Genomic DNA, 15,781 nt, shown 5'->3' on the forward strand with positions numbered 1-15,781 from the left:
CACCTCTGCAGTGAGCTCTCCGCGATTGGTCAAGAACGTTTTGGACCACCCACACTTCCACTGTCTGTCACGTGACGTCACGAAAACCGCAATAGCTCCCCAGCTGATATGACGTGAAACACTGATTATGTTTGATTGGAAAAAAACAAAACAAAAATAGTTGTTTATTATTTGACGCCTTTTCGCGCGTCACCCACTTCACCTGCCTTTCACGCGGCGACAAAAAGCTGTAAGAACTCACCACGTCAAAGTGATGTGCGCGGAATAAATATGAAATAATCTGCCGAAGAAAACTGAATTTTTTCGGGATAGCCGCAGGCTCCCCATTCAGAAAGGAATAAAAGATTGCTGCAACCGATCGTTCATGCACTGGCTACTCGCACCTGCCGAAGAGCATGGGTTTATTTGCATGGAATAAAGCATTTTGTCTGGCCGTGTAATGTTTCCAAGCACTTTCCGACCGTTTACGAATCCGTTCTGCTAACTGTTCTTTACTGATGAATCGTTTTGGTGGCATCCGTAACCTTCCGTTGCATACCGGCGCGATTTTCGACCAGCCACCGCAAGCTAAGTACCGAAAAGCGGACCAATCAGAGACACCGGCACCTTCCTCGTCGTCCCGTTATCGACTTTCAGTACACTAGCTCGGCCCCATCGAATGTCTCTCCATTTGAGCGTGCTCTTCGCCTCTTGTCTGCCAATCAGATAACACAAACCGCTCTGTGTAGGCAATGGTATTCGCTATTAAATTAAAGTGACCTCCCATGAACGAGGAGATCGTTTGATTGTGCTGTTCAGACATCCTCGCAGGTCACCGCCCGGTGCTTGCGTCGACGCTCACGCAAATTTGGCGTCAGGATATTGGAATAAACCATATTGGAATACGTTTACGTTATAGGGCCCCAACTGTCTATATTGCGTCACATAGCCGCAATGAAATGCAACGAAAGATTAATTCTCATTGCATGCCGATTAAGCCAGCCAACAAGCAACCAAATTTCAGCCACAGGTAAGAGCGCGCGGTGAAGCATTATAGTGTGAACTGCTTGCGGATATTAAAAAAAATGTATACATTAAGTTATGTAGCCTGCTGGATGTATTATCTTGTGATGACGACGTATGATGAATACGCTCACTTTTTTCAGGGAAGACATTCCAGGCTCGGCCGCCTGTTGTTTGGATGGGTAAGCTTCTTTCCATTCTAGTAATATTCTTCTGGCGGAAACGCAGAGTAAGCTTTATCGGAATCTAAATTTATAGAGTGGTCGCATCTCCCCACTATAACCGTACAGTGTTTTCCCTGACACAATACCCGCTTTCAACACTATCCACAATTTTGTTTGCTCTTCCACAGCACGTGACGATCAGGAATATCCACTTACAGTGAGCGTGTCAATATCATTTCTATGTTTAGTTCCGTGTAGAGCCGCTGAAAAGTTTTGGTTGCCGTATATTTGCTGCGGATGTTGCTTATATCCCTGGGACATTCTTTTTTTGCTTTTCATGCGAAGTTCTCTCACAGGACAGGCGGCTGTCCCTCGAAAAAAATAAGGTGCGCTCAACATCATCCCCTTTAGCTCGACGGCATGCAGTGGACAGTGAGCGCGCGCGGTGTGACGAGCAGCACCAGCGGTACGGGCAGTGAGTGGGTACTGGCGTCGTGGTATAGATAGAACATAGATTTGCCAAATTTTCGTCGTTGTGCCGTCAGACGTTCTTGTAGTGTTACTTGAAATTTTGAAATTTTACGGCAATCGCTGCTTGCTAAATAGAGTGCTGGTCACTGGAGAAATGCTGAGCGATTGGAAATTTCTAAAATATAACGTAACATATCATTGGAGACGAACATTTCTAAATAAAAAAAAACATTTATGCAGGAGGCATAAAACTTAAGCTAAATCATGTTTTACCAATTATTTCAATGCTGGCTGTATGAACATAATTTCGGCCACTCTAAATGTTAGCGCTAGACATCGCTCTAGCGATTATTCTGACATAGTGTGCGACTGGAGGGCACCGTCACGGGGACTGCGCGTGTCTTGTCACCTCTCCACTCATTATCCCCTTTGTGCCTAGTGAATGACGTTATACACTTTAGCTGAGCTTCATCTCAGCTTAGAAGCAAAGCCCAAATGTTATTTTTATGTTTCGTTTCAGAATGGTACGTTAAATTAGGGCATGAAGGTCTAGCTTAACCTAACATAGTAGGCGGCCTGCCATGTCGTGGGCTTGTATTAGCGTGGCTAAGGCAGTCCATGTTTTTCTTGGTTCATGCTAGTTCCCGCCTTTAAATGTATTCAGTCGTACACAAACGCCTCACAGGCGCCAATAGGTTTACTTTAGACAGAATTGTACACGTCATCGAAAGAAAATGTAGCCAAATTGAAAAAAATCATACAAATCTGTATAAGAAATAATAAATCACAGTCGCTACATAAAGCCGTCAGAATGTATATGACCGAATAATTTATATATTGTGATAAATTCCTCTTACGTCACTTTTCTCACAGCCTTTAATAGCATTGCACCGACACATGAAAAAGAACAAGCTGGCTTGGTTCTCTCAGTGCGTTCTCTACAGCACTTCGCATATTGTTTATCGTTATTAAAAATGGCTTTTGATAATTTTTGGGATCATTATCTTTCGGTATAGATAGCACTCCCGATAGAGCAGATGATATGCTGCAAAAGTTGTCTGTACCCGATTTCATGGCGTAAGTATCGGCAGCGGCCATCGCCATCGAGCTCTAGCTTTGCCGGTTCAGGGTGGCGTCCAACGACAGGTGCAGCGTTAAAAAAATACCGTGCGTCTGAATGTTGCGGTGTTACGATGCCTATCTCGGAGGCTACTGACTGACTAGACCGCGGGCGATTTTCTGTAGTTGTAATCCATTTAAGGGGATCTATGTTGCATTGTCTGTTACAGCTTCTCTGAGAAATAATGTAACCGGTTACATGTGTTTCGTTACTTAATAGTAACTGAATCACAACGAGCATTACCAACCAAAACAGCACGCGAAAGCTTATTGAAGTACCAAAACATTTCATTTATAAGTGGTTATTTATGTGTAATTCTGAATATACTTATTCTATTTTGGAGAGTCAGCATTAATAGCGCAGGTGCATACCGTGATATACAATTTAGATAGGACACGTTCCCTGCACTCGTTGGTGTCATGCGAGTAATCACATTCCTTGTCGAATTTTTACCCTCTATAAAAGAAGAAGTACAGAAGCCGCGAGATATGCGCACGACGCGTTTCCCGCATAGATTAATAGTTCTCTAAGCACGTTGTGCAGCAACGACCACTGCAATAAACGCACGTTACGAAGATGTGTCACCATGCTTCTTAATTTGTTACCGCCCGTCTTCCGTACAAGATACATTTGTGAAGAAGCAAAAGTGATGCGTGCAAATTTAGGAAGGGCGCGGCAGCACATATAAGAAATGCATATGTATGCTTAAGCCGCATTGCAATAACGTTATTTTTAAAGAAAGTTATTCTAATCGCCTGCAGCACTTGAATACGTCACACAGTCAGAAACAGAGGCAGCCATGCGCAGCGCCTAAGACCAGATTTGAACACCAAATGGCAACCTGCAATAATTAGCGGCGAATTGCTACTGAAATATATTGGTTATCACCACCCCAAAAGAGGCCTTATTGCGATGAATTTCGCGTCAGAGTTTCTCAGTATGTTTTCTACTTGTAGGTCAATGATCCCCATGACGAAATAGTCGGCTCCTGAGCCTACAATAGAGGCGCTTAGTAGCCGACGAGAAGCACGTGAATTGGTGGTTCTTTTTCTTGCGTCGTAGTTAGTGTGCGGCGTCACGGGTCACGGCTGCATCGCGTTGTCCTAGTGGTGATACGTCAGGTTGACGCCTCCTTGGTGTGGCACTGTGCTATCACTACGTCATCTAGGTAGTCTTTACAGTGTCTTCGACGGCTGATCTCCTCCATTACGAAGAACAGAAAGTGCAGCTTCATCGGTTGCTGCTTTTGGTATTTCGGATATGGGCCAATTGACCGGTCACGGATTGATTTAATGTATGGTAGGAGCTGCGGGGACGGGTAGCGTACTGGTGACGGTGAGGGAGAAGGCGTCGAAGTCTCCGCTGCATTTAAGTGAGGTAGTCGGCCTTGTCACGTGGTCCTTCGCCTTGTTGTGGATGTGGAGTGCTGACGCCGATCATTCGTAGTCCAATGGCGCTGTATGGACAAGGTGGTACTCATGCGACATTTCTCCGTAGTTACAACAGAGCAGGCGGTGGTTCACAGGGCTTCACCAGTATGGCTTCCATCCTAAGGATCCCAAATACCTTCTTAAAGGATTACACACCACAGACACAGAGCTATCCATACACCTTTATATATATATATACATACATATATATATATATATATATATATATATATATCTTCACCAGACTATATTAAGGCTGCTGCAGTATTATTAAGGCCCCACCCTGTGATCCCCAATTACCCCTTTCCTGTGCCAACGAATTCCAACTAGAATCCGCGAATTTCATAATTTAATCGCACCACCTAGTCATCTGCCATCCTATACTGCGCTTCCTTTCTCTCGGTATCAATTATGGAACCCTAATGATCCAATGGTTATTTAACCTGCGCATTACATGACCTGCCCAGAGCCATTTTTTAAATGTCAGTTATAATATCGGCTATACCCGTTTGCTCTGTGATGCACACTGCTCTCTTTCTGTCTCTCAATGTTATGTCTATCATTATTCGTTCCATCGCTCTTTGTGCGGTTGTTCACTTGTTCTCAGGCTCCTTTGTTAGTCTCCAAGTCAACTAATAACTCTCCAAACGCATTGGTTATACAGCTTCCTTCTCGATCATAATGGTAAGCTTCCAGTCAGGAGCTGACAATGTTTGCCGTATGCGGTCAAACCCATTTTTATTCTTTTATGAATTTCCTTCTCATGATCAGGGTTCCCTTTGAATATTTGACCTTTGTAAACGTACGCCATCACAGACTCTGGAGGCTCACTGGTGGTCCTGAACACTTCTTGCCTTACCCGGTTATTCATCATTATCTTTGTGCTTCTGCATTTAAAGTGCCCTACAACCTTGTAATTGATATGTTTGCGATTCAAGCAATAATTAAAAAAGTTCCCTAATTCAAATCAAATAACTAATTAATACTTTGTCATGAAAACAATACTGGCCGTAAGTATATACGGTTGCCGCTACTATGCAGTCGGTATGATTTCTCTAGAGCTCTTGGTGTTTTTTTTTTAAATCTTGGTCCAAGATAACTGGGACACCCTGTATATATATGGACCCGCCTACGCGAAGTCCATACCACTGGGTTTCACTATGAAGACGCTATACATGAGATAATGTTCTACACAGTAATGACTACGAGAAACACAATGCATAGTGGCGATAATGCCGGCGAAGTTGTTGATACGGTAAGTGTTAGTAAATTGAACATGAAAGACAGTTGACATGCATTCAGTACTCAGGACTAATAGCCAGATCACGCGTAACAAAAACGAGATACACTTCTTAACTACACTATACACAGACACGTTCCGGCCGTAAGTAATCAAGTAATACAAGCAGGGGTGGCAGCAGAGTACCCAACTTGCATACAGTACAGAAATGAATGGTTACTTTACAACACATTACAGCGCAAACTACTCGAGAAGACTAAAAGAAACGTTGAGATAATAAAGCGCCGTTCGATAGTACAGCCAGAATAAAGGTAACACGCACTGCGCAGTAACCACCGTAGTGAGCAGGATGAATGTTGAGGGCTTTTATTGGCAGCTATGTGGTAGAATGCTCTTTTGTGCCGAGTCGTAGATATTAGTGACATATTCTTTCAAAAGGAGGAAGAGAGGAAGAAGAAGATGGCGGGACGCTGACTGCTGCCTGTTGTTGATGGTCAGCCATCTTAACTACTCTGACTCATTATTTATGTCTATATATAAATATATATATATATATATATATATATATATATATATTGTAAAAAGAATCTTCTATTGACCCAACACTCCCTTATCATATTGGTGAGAGGCGCGGGTTCCACGGCTGGAAACGGAGCTCCACAGTGGACGTCGCATCACCGTCCGCAACATGACTCACGGCGAGCACTCGGGATCAAAGTCGTTGCCGCCTCCAACGTCACCATCGCATGCTACGTCACTGTCATCTTCGGTTGTCGTTGTACAACCGAACGATCCTGGAACTTTCTGCGGGACCAATGGGGCCGACATGGAAGAGTCGGTGGCCATGCACGAACACGTGAGTGAAATCAATGGGACCCTACGTTTAAGCTAGCTAACCTGTTCTACCTAAGAGACACGGCAACGGTGTGGTACGAAAACCACGAAGAGGAGCTAACCAGCTTGAACCAATGCAAAGAGAAATTGACAGATTTGGTTGAGAAACCAGCGGGCCGTAAAATTGCCGCAAAGCAGGAACTTTCACCCCGTACCCAATACCCCACGGCGTCTTAGGCCTCGTACATCCAGGACGTGCTGGCGCTTTATCGTAATGCTGATCACGACATGACAGAAGCTGAGAAGGTCGGGCACGTTCTTAAGGGCATTGCTGGTGGCTCGTTTGATCTGCTCATTTCTAAAAGCTGCTCTACAGTTGATGCAATCATCAAAGAGTGCCGACAGTTCGAGCTGGCCAAAAGCCGACGCGTCTTCCGACAATTCGCCAACCTTCCCAATAATGCCGCAACGTTTACGTGTGGAAATCAACCCGCAAAGCAGCATGCGTCCCCATCAGAGTACGTGTTGTGAATCGTTAGACGGGAACTGGGTGCAATGGAGCCGCAGCTTTCTGTTCGCGTAGCCCTAATGCTAAGACATCTTCAGTTCCCCTCGTACAAGCCATCGTTCTCCAGGAATTTGAAACATTGGTTTACATTCTGTGTGTACTGTCGCCAATCCCAGAGCTAACGAACGCCCTTCTACAGTTTTCGCTCCACCCCGACGCTTCTCTCCACGTTATCACAACCCGACTGAATGGAGAACCACGGGCTACCAGCCGATATGTTTCACCTGTCGCCACATTTGTCATGTCTCCCGATATTGTCGCAACACGTGGCCCTCAACACCTCGCACGCCGACCAACCTGAGCCTTTGACGGAAATGCCCGCAATGTTTCGCCCACCGCCGAGTATAACAGCGCCGACAACGCTGCGCGGACACCAGTCTCGTTCACCGGAAACACGGCGCCCATCTTGCCGTTCACTGCAGCCATGTCGTCTTTCGTCCCGTGTGGCTTTTGGCCGCACCCTTTCGGAAAACTAGGAAATGCAGCCTTCGGAGATGGTGCTGCGTCACCGACAACTGCAATAATCGTCCGTCTGTGCCCACAAGGAGAAGTGTAATTGAAGTTAATATAGACGGCGTTCTTGTCCAAGCTCTCGTCGACACTGGAACTTACGTGTCTGTTATGAGTGCTAGCCTGCGTAGACATTTAGAAAATGGCCTCAGCCCAGCAGCTTGCTGCCCGAGTGCTTCGTGTGGCCGACGGCGTCGTGCTGGTTGTACTCGAAATGTGTACTGCGTTAGCCGACCGCCCCACTTCTGTTCTCTTTGCTGTGATCGACAACTGCCCTCACGACGTTATTCTTGGCTTGGACTTTTATCAATTCATTCTGCTCTCATCGACTGCACGACCGGCGTACTTCAGTTAGAACTTCCTCAACTCGCCGATGCTCCGAGCACCACCCCACCGCACTTGTTCTCGCTTCAAGATGTGCGTCTGTCACCCGAGGCAGTTGCTTACGTCAGTTTGACCGCCCAGCCACAGGTTCCTGACGGTGAACATGTGCTTCGCCCCATCATTGACGTGCTTTTGAACCGGAAACTTGGTGGTCCGCATACTCTGGTAACAGTTACTAATAACGACGTCGTTCTACCGCTTCTTAGTTTCAGCCTGTGCCCTCAAGTGATTCCGGCCGGCATGTTCTTGGCCAGTGTTCCTAGTGATTCCGAATTTGAAATTGAGGGTCTAATTGCTGAGAATGGTTTATTAGGGCCAATCGCAGCTCACGGCTATCGTTCCTTAACAGATGACTTCGCGGAAATGATTGCACCTGACCTCACCTCTGCACAGGCCACAGACATACGTCTGCTGCTTGAATCGTACAGTGACATCTGATTTCGGCGAATGGCTTTTAGGCCAAACATCAGTTATTCAGCACCGTGTAAACACTGAAGATGCGAATCCTATTCGTCGGCGTCTCTATCGTGTATCGCATGCTGAACGTCGAGAAATCCAATCAGAAGTGGACAAAATGCTCCGCAACGGGATTATCGAGCCATCGCCCAGGCCTTGGGATTCACCTGTCCTCGTTGTTAAAATGAGAAATGGTGCTTGGCGTTTTTGCGTCGATTATCGGCACTTAAGCACGATCACGCGGAAATACGCCTATCAACTACAGCACATCGATTACGCCTTGAACTGCTTGCACGGAGCTAAATACTTCTCGTCCATCGATCTTCGATCCGGCTACTGGCAGATTTCAGTTGATGAACTGGACCGCGAGAAGACGGCCTCCACCACGCGTGATGGTTTGTATCAGTTCAAAGACAGGCCTTTTCGCCTATGCAATGCTCCTCGATACTTGAACGTATGATGGACTCTCTTCTGCGATGCTACAAATGGACCATCTGTCTCTGTTACCTTGACGACGTTATTCTTTTTTCTCCCACGTTCGGCAGCCACTTATCCGACTCGCTGTCATTCTTGCGGTCCTCAGAAAAGCCACCCTGCAAGTTATCTTCACGAAGTGTCATTTCAGGCGCCGACAGATTACCGTGTTGGGACACCTCGTTGACGCATCCACTGTACAACCACACAGGGAAAAACGTTCGCACCGTAGGCTGTTTCCCTGTGCCACGTTCTGCTTCTGACGTGCGCTGCTTCGATGGTCGGTTTTTTTACTTTCACCATCTTGCCAAAAACTTCGCTGACGTTGCTCGCCCTTTCACAGATCTTCTAAAAAAGAACACGCCATTTTCACGAGGTTCGGAGGAGACTTACGCGTTCGACGCTCTCGTAGCATCCCTCAGCACCCCTCCCTTAATTGCCCACTTTGATCCATCTGCACCGACCGAAGTCCACGATGACGCAAGCCGCAATGGTATCAGGCTGTTCTCGCCCAACAACAGAATGGTACTGAGTACGTGATAGTTAACGCCAGCTGCCTGCTGTCACCTACTGAGGGAAATTACTTCATCACCGACCGGGAGTGCTTGGCTTTAGTTTGGGCTGTCGCCAAGTTCCGGCCATATTTGTACGGCCGCACGTTTTCGGTCGTTACAGACCACCACGCACTCTGCTGGCTGTCTCCTTCCCTCTGGGACCCCACACGACGTCTTGGTCTCTGGGTTTTGCGCCTCCAGGAATTTCAGTGTGTTGTCAACTATAACACGGGACGTCTGCGCAAGGACGCTGACTGCCTCTGTCACCACCCCGTGGATCCCCCTGATCCTTCTGCGCATCATCCAGTGACCTGCGCGATGGCTATTACTGACATGGCCGATATGCGAGCTGAACAACAACGCGACGAATCCTTAAGGTTCATCATCGCCGGAGTGCAATCTGGCAGCACTCACGCCACGTCCCGCGTGCTCGTTCTGCACGGCAGCATCCGCTACCGCCTCAATATCCACCCTGACGGCCCTGAGGTGCTCGTTGTCCTTCCTCGTCATCTGCGATCCGTCGCTCTCGAACAACTTCACGATGCACCGACGGCGGGACACCTTGGTATCTAGCGTACATAGGACCGCGTACGATGCTGGTTCTTCTGGCCGGGTCTCTACCGCTCAGTGCATCGTTATGTCGCAACTTGCAATTCGTCTCAGTGCTGGATGAAACCTCCCCTGCCACCTGTCGGACGACTCCATCGAATCGAATTTCCCCCTTAACCATTCTTTCGCGTAGGCCTTACCTGACTGGTCCTTTTCCGACCACGACTAGAGGGAATAAGTGGATCGTCGTCGCTGCTGATTACGCGACACGTTACGCGATAACAATGGCGTTGCCGACTAGTTGCGTTACAGAGGTCGCCGGTTTTCTTCTCCATGACGTCATTCTCCACTATGGTGCAGCTGGACAGTTACTTACAGACCGCGGCCGCTCGTTCTTGCCTAGAGTTGTCGACGAGCCCTCCGCTGTTTTGCCAGTGAGCACAAGCTGTCCGCCTACCACCCACAAACGAACGGCCTTCCCGACGTCTACACCGAACAATTACTGACATGCTGCCGATGTATGTCTCCAAGGATCACCGCAGCTGGGACGCCGCACTAGCCTACGTGACGTTCGCGTGGAACTCGTCCCGACATGACACCACATGATATTCACCCTTTTATCTTTTGTATGGTCATGACCTCGTATTGCCATTTGACACCATGCTCCCTTCTGTGCCACGTTTTGCAACGTAGTACGCTCGTGAAGTCATCGATCGCGCCTTACATGACACGTCAAGTCGTCCGATTTCGTTTATTAGCCTCGCAAAATGTACAAAAAATCGTTATGACCGGTGCCATTGCGATGTTAAATTCGCGCCAGGAGATTGCGTGCTCCTTTGGTAACCATGTCTCAGTGTTGGCCTCTCGCAGAAGCTTGCCTCTGCCTACACAGGGCCTTATGAAATCTTACGTCAAGTTAACGACGTAAATTACGAGATTGTGCAGCTACAGCTGATGCATCCTGAAGTCTGACACCTGTTGACGCCGTCCGCTTTTCGGGGTTGAAGCCATAATTCGCTCGCAATTCTCCGCCTACCAGGCGACGTGACGGCGCTTCACCACCTGGGGGTCTTGTTACGGAAGGATGAAGGAAGAGAGCAAGAAGAAGATCCCGGGGCAGTGGCTGCTGCGTGTTGTTGTTGGCCAGCCATCTTAACTACTACGACTCATTTTGTATATTTATTGTAAATACAACCTTCTATGCTCCTAACATCGCCGTAACAATATCATTTACGTAACTACGCAAAAAAGGAGGGATATAAAAAAAATAGCGTCTAATGGGTACACGCAAAGTCACGGTTAATGTCAAGGATAATTAGTAGGCACGCTAGTTAGTGTGCTGCTGCTTTTGTTAAAGCCAGATGACATGGTGTTAAACTTGTAGATTAGGTTAGAATCGCGGACTTCGCGATCGTGATGGGAATGAAAGCTTGGTTCAAGAAAAGTCGCTCTGAGTTTTTCAAAAGAATGCCCTGGTAAGCGAATATGTCTTCATAATGGTAGTTTGGGAAGCGTATTAGCTTGTCATGTTGGGTAATACAGCGCATTGGAAACGTGGTTTCTGTTTGTCAATATACTGTTTTCGGCATACGGTGCACTGAAGCATGTATAAGACGTAGGAAATATCGCAATTAAACTATCTGCGATTTTTTTTTTGGTAGAGTCTGAAAACGTACAAAACACTATATGGGTAGTTTGCACGTCACAGCCAGACGTTTCACTGTGCTCTTTAATTTTGAGGATGGTAACATACTGCGGAGCTTCTTGCACCGCCAGTATTCTAAGCGAGGCGGTTTCGGAAAGATATTCAAAGCATATTCACTTTGGTCAATGTTATTATAGTGGTGTTTTAATATAGAAAAAAAACTTTTGGCTCTGATGCCGAGAATGTTAGCACTAGGTTGATATTGGTACGTCTTTCTTTTAACCGGTTTGCGCTAAGAATATCGGTTCTATTTAATTGATGTGCTCGGCATATGCAATCGTCAATTAAATTTAATGGATGCTGCCTTTTGACGACAGCACTTGCAGTTCGCAGTTAAGTTCGCAGTTAGACATAAAATTTTTGCGTTCGAAACAAAATTGCTCGAAATGGTAAGCCTGAATTTAGGGGATACCAGTTTTACAATGTCGCACATGGCTGCTCTGAAAATGTAGAAGCGGTAAATAATCTTCAGGAGCAAGTAAAATCTTCCAGCCACAGTACTGAGCGGTGCAAGTAACGAAATGGTTTTTTCACCTAACTGTTTATCTTTTAGGAGCTCGATAAGTGTATGCTTCTAAATTGCTTTAAAGTTATGGGCAGGATGGTTCGGAAGTGCTTTCTAGAAACCCCATCCGAAAGTTACTTTGTACCTTCCTCTATATAATCCTGCCCATTAAGGAAAACAATTGCTGTTTCCTTGTCTGGAGGTTTATTAAAGGGACACTAAAGCGAAACAATAAATCATTTTAGACTAATGAAGCATTGTTTAAGAAACCTGCAGGCAGTTATTTCAAAAGAATGATTTTATTATTACATGAGAAAATGAAGGTCCAAATACCAGTATTTGAATTTCGCGCCGAAACCCCAGCGTCGCTACGTCAGCGTGGCGTCAGGGATTCCAAAATATGTTTTCGAATTTGGGCCGCGTTGGCTGAATAATGGTTACAGAAACTTGTCATGTTTGTTATTTGGTTCCTTTAGAACATGATGTAGTCAATCTGTACCGCTATATATAATTAGTAGGCCCTAGAAGATGCAATCAAAATCCAAGACGTCACAGCCTACAGGTGCGGGAACTTAAGTAGGTGTCGCCACCCGTATATCGTTCTTGGGCTTTTTCTGGCTTACCAAGCGTCTTATGGTTGTAAGAGTGGCGTTTTTCAGTGTTGTAGAACAGTAATTTACTTATGCAGAAGAAATGATTTTTGACTTTAGTGTCCCCTCAATAATGTCATAGCTATTGCCTAATTGTTCTAGGGCTGTGTTTTCTTCCTTTTTTCGTAACATTCCGTCGGTAAGGAACACGGGCCTTGTAAACCTCGACGATATTATGTTGTGCAGCACACGTTTCCGTACCAAGATATTTATCGCGTTCCGGTGATGGTGTCCATTGCATGTGTGGGGGCCTAGGTAGTCAACCCTCGCTAGGATTTTCACGGTCATGAAGTCACTCTTTAGCGTGCCCCTGTGTCAAGGGTATTAAAGTCCTTTAAGTAAGGGGACATCTACCCGAAAGGCGTTCAAGCTCAGTAACACACAACAAAGGAGTATCTCCCTCCCGGTGACGTTCCTATGCCGGAAAGGATATCGTGAATCTACTTTTCGAACGGAAAGGACGTTACTGTCGCAACACAGCGTGCACAACTTGTCAATCGACGGAAAATTGTCACAAAACTACGGTGTCCCGTAAGTATTTTTTTACCTTCCGAAAATGTTTTATCTTTAGTGGTAATGCGATTTTCTAGCGGTGAGGATTTACTCTAGCCATACTCTCAAGCGGTCCGATCACGTCGCTAAGGCCGCCATGTCGAATTCCGGCCGTTTCATTTGCTGCATCGTCTTTGGTGTGTTAGCATGTTGAAATGATCCTTAGTTGCGCACGTAGGCCCGCCTTCCGCGGTTGGCGGCTCGAGGAGACATTGCAGAACCAATGAACATGAATCTGTTCATGATGAGTCCACGTTTGATGGTTACCGCTTTAGCCTTGCTGGCGGTTTTCTCAGCTTCAAAAGATCTGAGATTGACCTCAACCCTTGCTTCATCGCTCGCACTTTGCTGAGCCATGATGCAACTGCGTAGTTCTTTCACGCGATAACAATTGTGCGAATAACACATTGAATAAAACGGCTTACGCTTGCGCGCACCAAGGAAGGGACAACAAAAACGTGAAAAAGGACGACAGAAACGTGGGGCCAGCACCAGAATAAACAGCAAGCACAGCAAAACACCGACTATACGTAGTTGCTGAACCAAATAAAATTAGTGTTAAGAACTAAAAACAAGCATAAAATAAACGAATATACACATTATAAGCCATCAAGAACGAAAAAAAAAAATGTTTTTGAGTTCTACAGTAGGCGCGCAGACGAAAATCACATTATGGCTCATAACTAGAATCACAAGCAAAAGGGGGGGACTCAAGGAGGACAACCTACTCAGGGTCTTCCAAGCTTTCTTCATCAGTCACATTACTTACACGGCACCGTACCTCAAATGGAGCAAAATTGAAAAGAACAAACTCGACACGCTCATCAGGTCCGGCATCAAAAGAATACTCGGTATTCCACAATCCGCTAGCACAGTAAAACTACTTCAACTCGGAATTCACAATACCACAGACGAATTAATTGAAGCGCAGTTTATTGCACAGATCTCCAGGCTTTCGTCAACTAAGCCGGGAATCAAAATTCTCGATGAAGCTGGTCAACTCCCTATACAGGCACCGCTCGACAGGCACCCTTTGTCTAAATTAGCCCGTGAAGGTATAGGGGTTGAGCCCGCGCCGAGGGACATCCACCCAATATATAACGAAGGTCGCAGAAGAGCGCGGGCTAGAACCATCCTTCGACGAATCGATCCTTACGGGGCAGATGCATTCTTCGTAGACGCCGCCAAATATGGCAGCGAAGACAGGTTTGCTATCACGGTCGTTGACGCGCGCGGACCACTCATCAGCGCCGCATCAATTTACGCTGAACGCGCGAATGAGGCGGAGGAAACCGCGATAGCCTTGGCTCTTCAAGCCGCAAAAGGCCCGGCGACCATTTTCTCCGACTCGCGCACGGCGGTCAGGGCTTTTTCGTCCGCTCTAGTTTGTAAACACGCAGCCGACATCGTCAACAGATCCTTTCGTATTACTACGCGAGAAGACATTGGAGGTCATACATTAGCGTGGTTCTCGGCGCACATGAGCGATGTAACTAACCAAGCGGGTTGCAACCCTAACGAGCGGGCCAACTGCCTGGCGCGTGAATTCACGAACCGTGCCCGAGCCAACGGTCCGGGTCTCCCGCAGGATTGCCCCTTCAAAGATAATCTTACGACCTTTCATGAAATTACATCACATTACAGACACAGCAGGAGAAAATTCCCTCCGCCCAGCCCGAAACTGAACAGGGCTCAGGCTGTTACTTTCAGACTTTGATAGACGAGATCCTACCTCACCCCGAGAGCGCTTAGTTGGATAGACCCGAACTTGCCGCAATCGTGCTCCAAATGCGGTTACGCGTGCTGCTCCTTCGACCACATGCTCTGGCTGTGCCCTTACAACGCGGGCTCCGACTTTCATAACAAGTCCAAGTGGGACGCCTTGCTGAAGAGCTCAGATTTCACAAACCAACTACAGGCCATCCAGAGGGCCCGCGACGTCGCGGAGAGTCACCACCTCCCTGTCCCGTCGTGGACGGAGCCACTAACTTGATCGGGGAGCCTTCGGTCCCCCCAATCGAGTTCCTCAGGACACTCTAATAAAGTTCTTGTCACTGTCACGGTCTACAGTAGGGAAATATAGTCTAAATACGTAACTTTACCAAAATGTTTTCTCTCTTGCTGCTTTAAGAAGCAGCGCTATTTTTCTTGCAGCGTTCATCTGAGGAACCACCTAAGGAAGCTGGTGCGGTGCCGTGCGTCATCGGCGCAACTCCTTTCAGCAAAGGGTCCTTCAGAGTAACAAAATGGGTTTACTGCAAAGGGGTTTGCTTTCGCCCGTGTGTCAAGGGTGTTAGGCGAATGTTTTGAAGAATGTTGTGTAAGTCTTTAAAAAGCTGAAATGCACGGAACTAACCTAAGGCTGGACAAAAACACCCTTCGATAAGGCATCCATATAAGCCCCGGAAGAGTGCCTGCGAAAAGGTTTACAACATGGTTGCTCGGTGCAGTCGGCTTACTTATACGTGAGGGCTCTACGGGCACATTATTAGAATTAGAAATATATTAAGAGGGGGCTACACCATCACAAATAAACTTATTGCGATTGAGCGCGCCTAAGTTGTTCTTATTACTATGTTTGTAGCCTGCCAAGCTTTCTGATTCAAGCGTCCC

General features: G+C 46.7%; 1 protein-coding gene across 1 annotated transcript in view; it reads left to right on the forward strand.

Annotated features, from left to right (window-relative positions):
- The window catches only part of LOC142574028 (uncharacterized), a 63,764-nt gene that overhangs the window by 25,412 nt on the left and 22,571 nt on the right, over positions 1–15,781 (forward strand). Inside the window, exon 2 of the mRNA XM_075683213.1 lies at positions 1,146–1,184. Within this exon, the coding sequence (XP_075539328.1) occupies positions 1,146–1,184 (39 nt within the window). The remainder of the gene's footprint in view (positions 1–1,145; positions 1,185–15,781) is intronic.

This window comes from Dermacentor variabilis, chromosome 3 (genome assembly GCF_050947875.1).
Source record: "Dermacentor variabilis isolate Ectoservices chromosome 3, ASM5094787v1, whole genome shotgun sequence".
NCBI classification, from domain to species: domain Eukaryota; kingdom Metazoa; phylum Arthropoda; class Arachnida; order Ixodida; family Ixodidae; genus Dermacentor; species Dermacentor variabilis.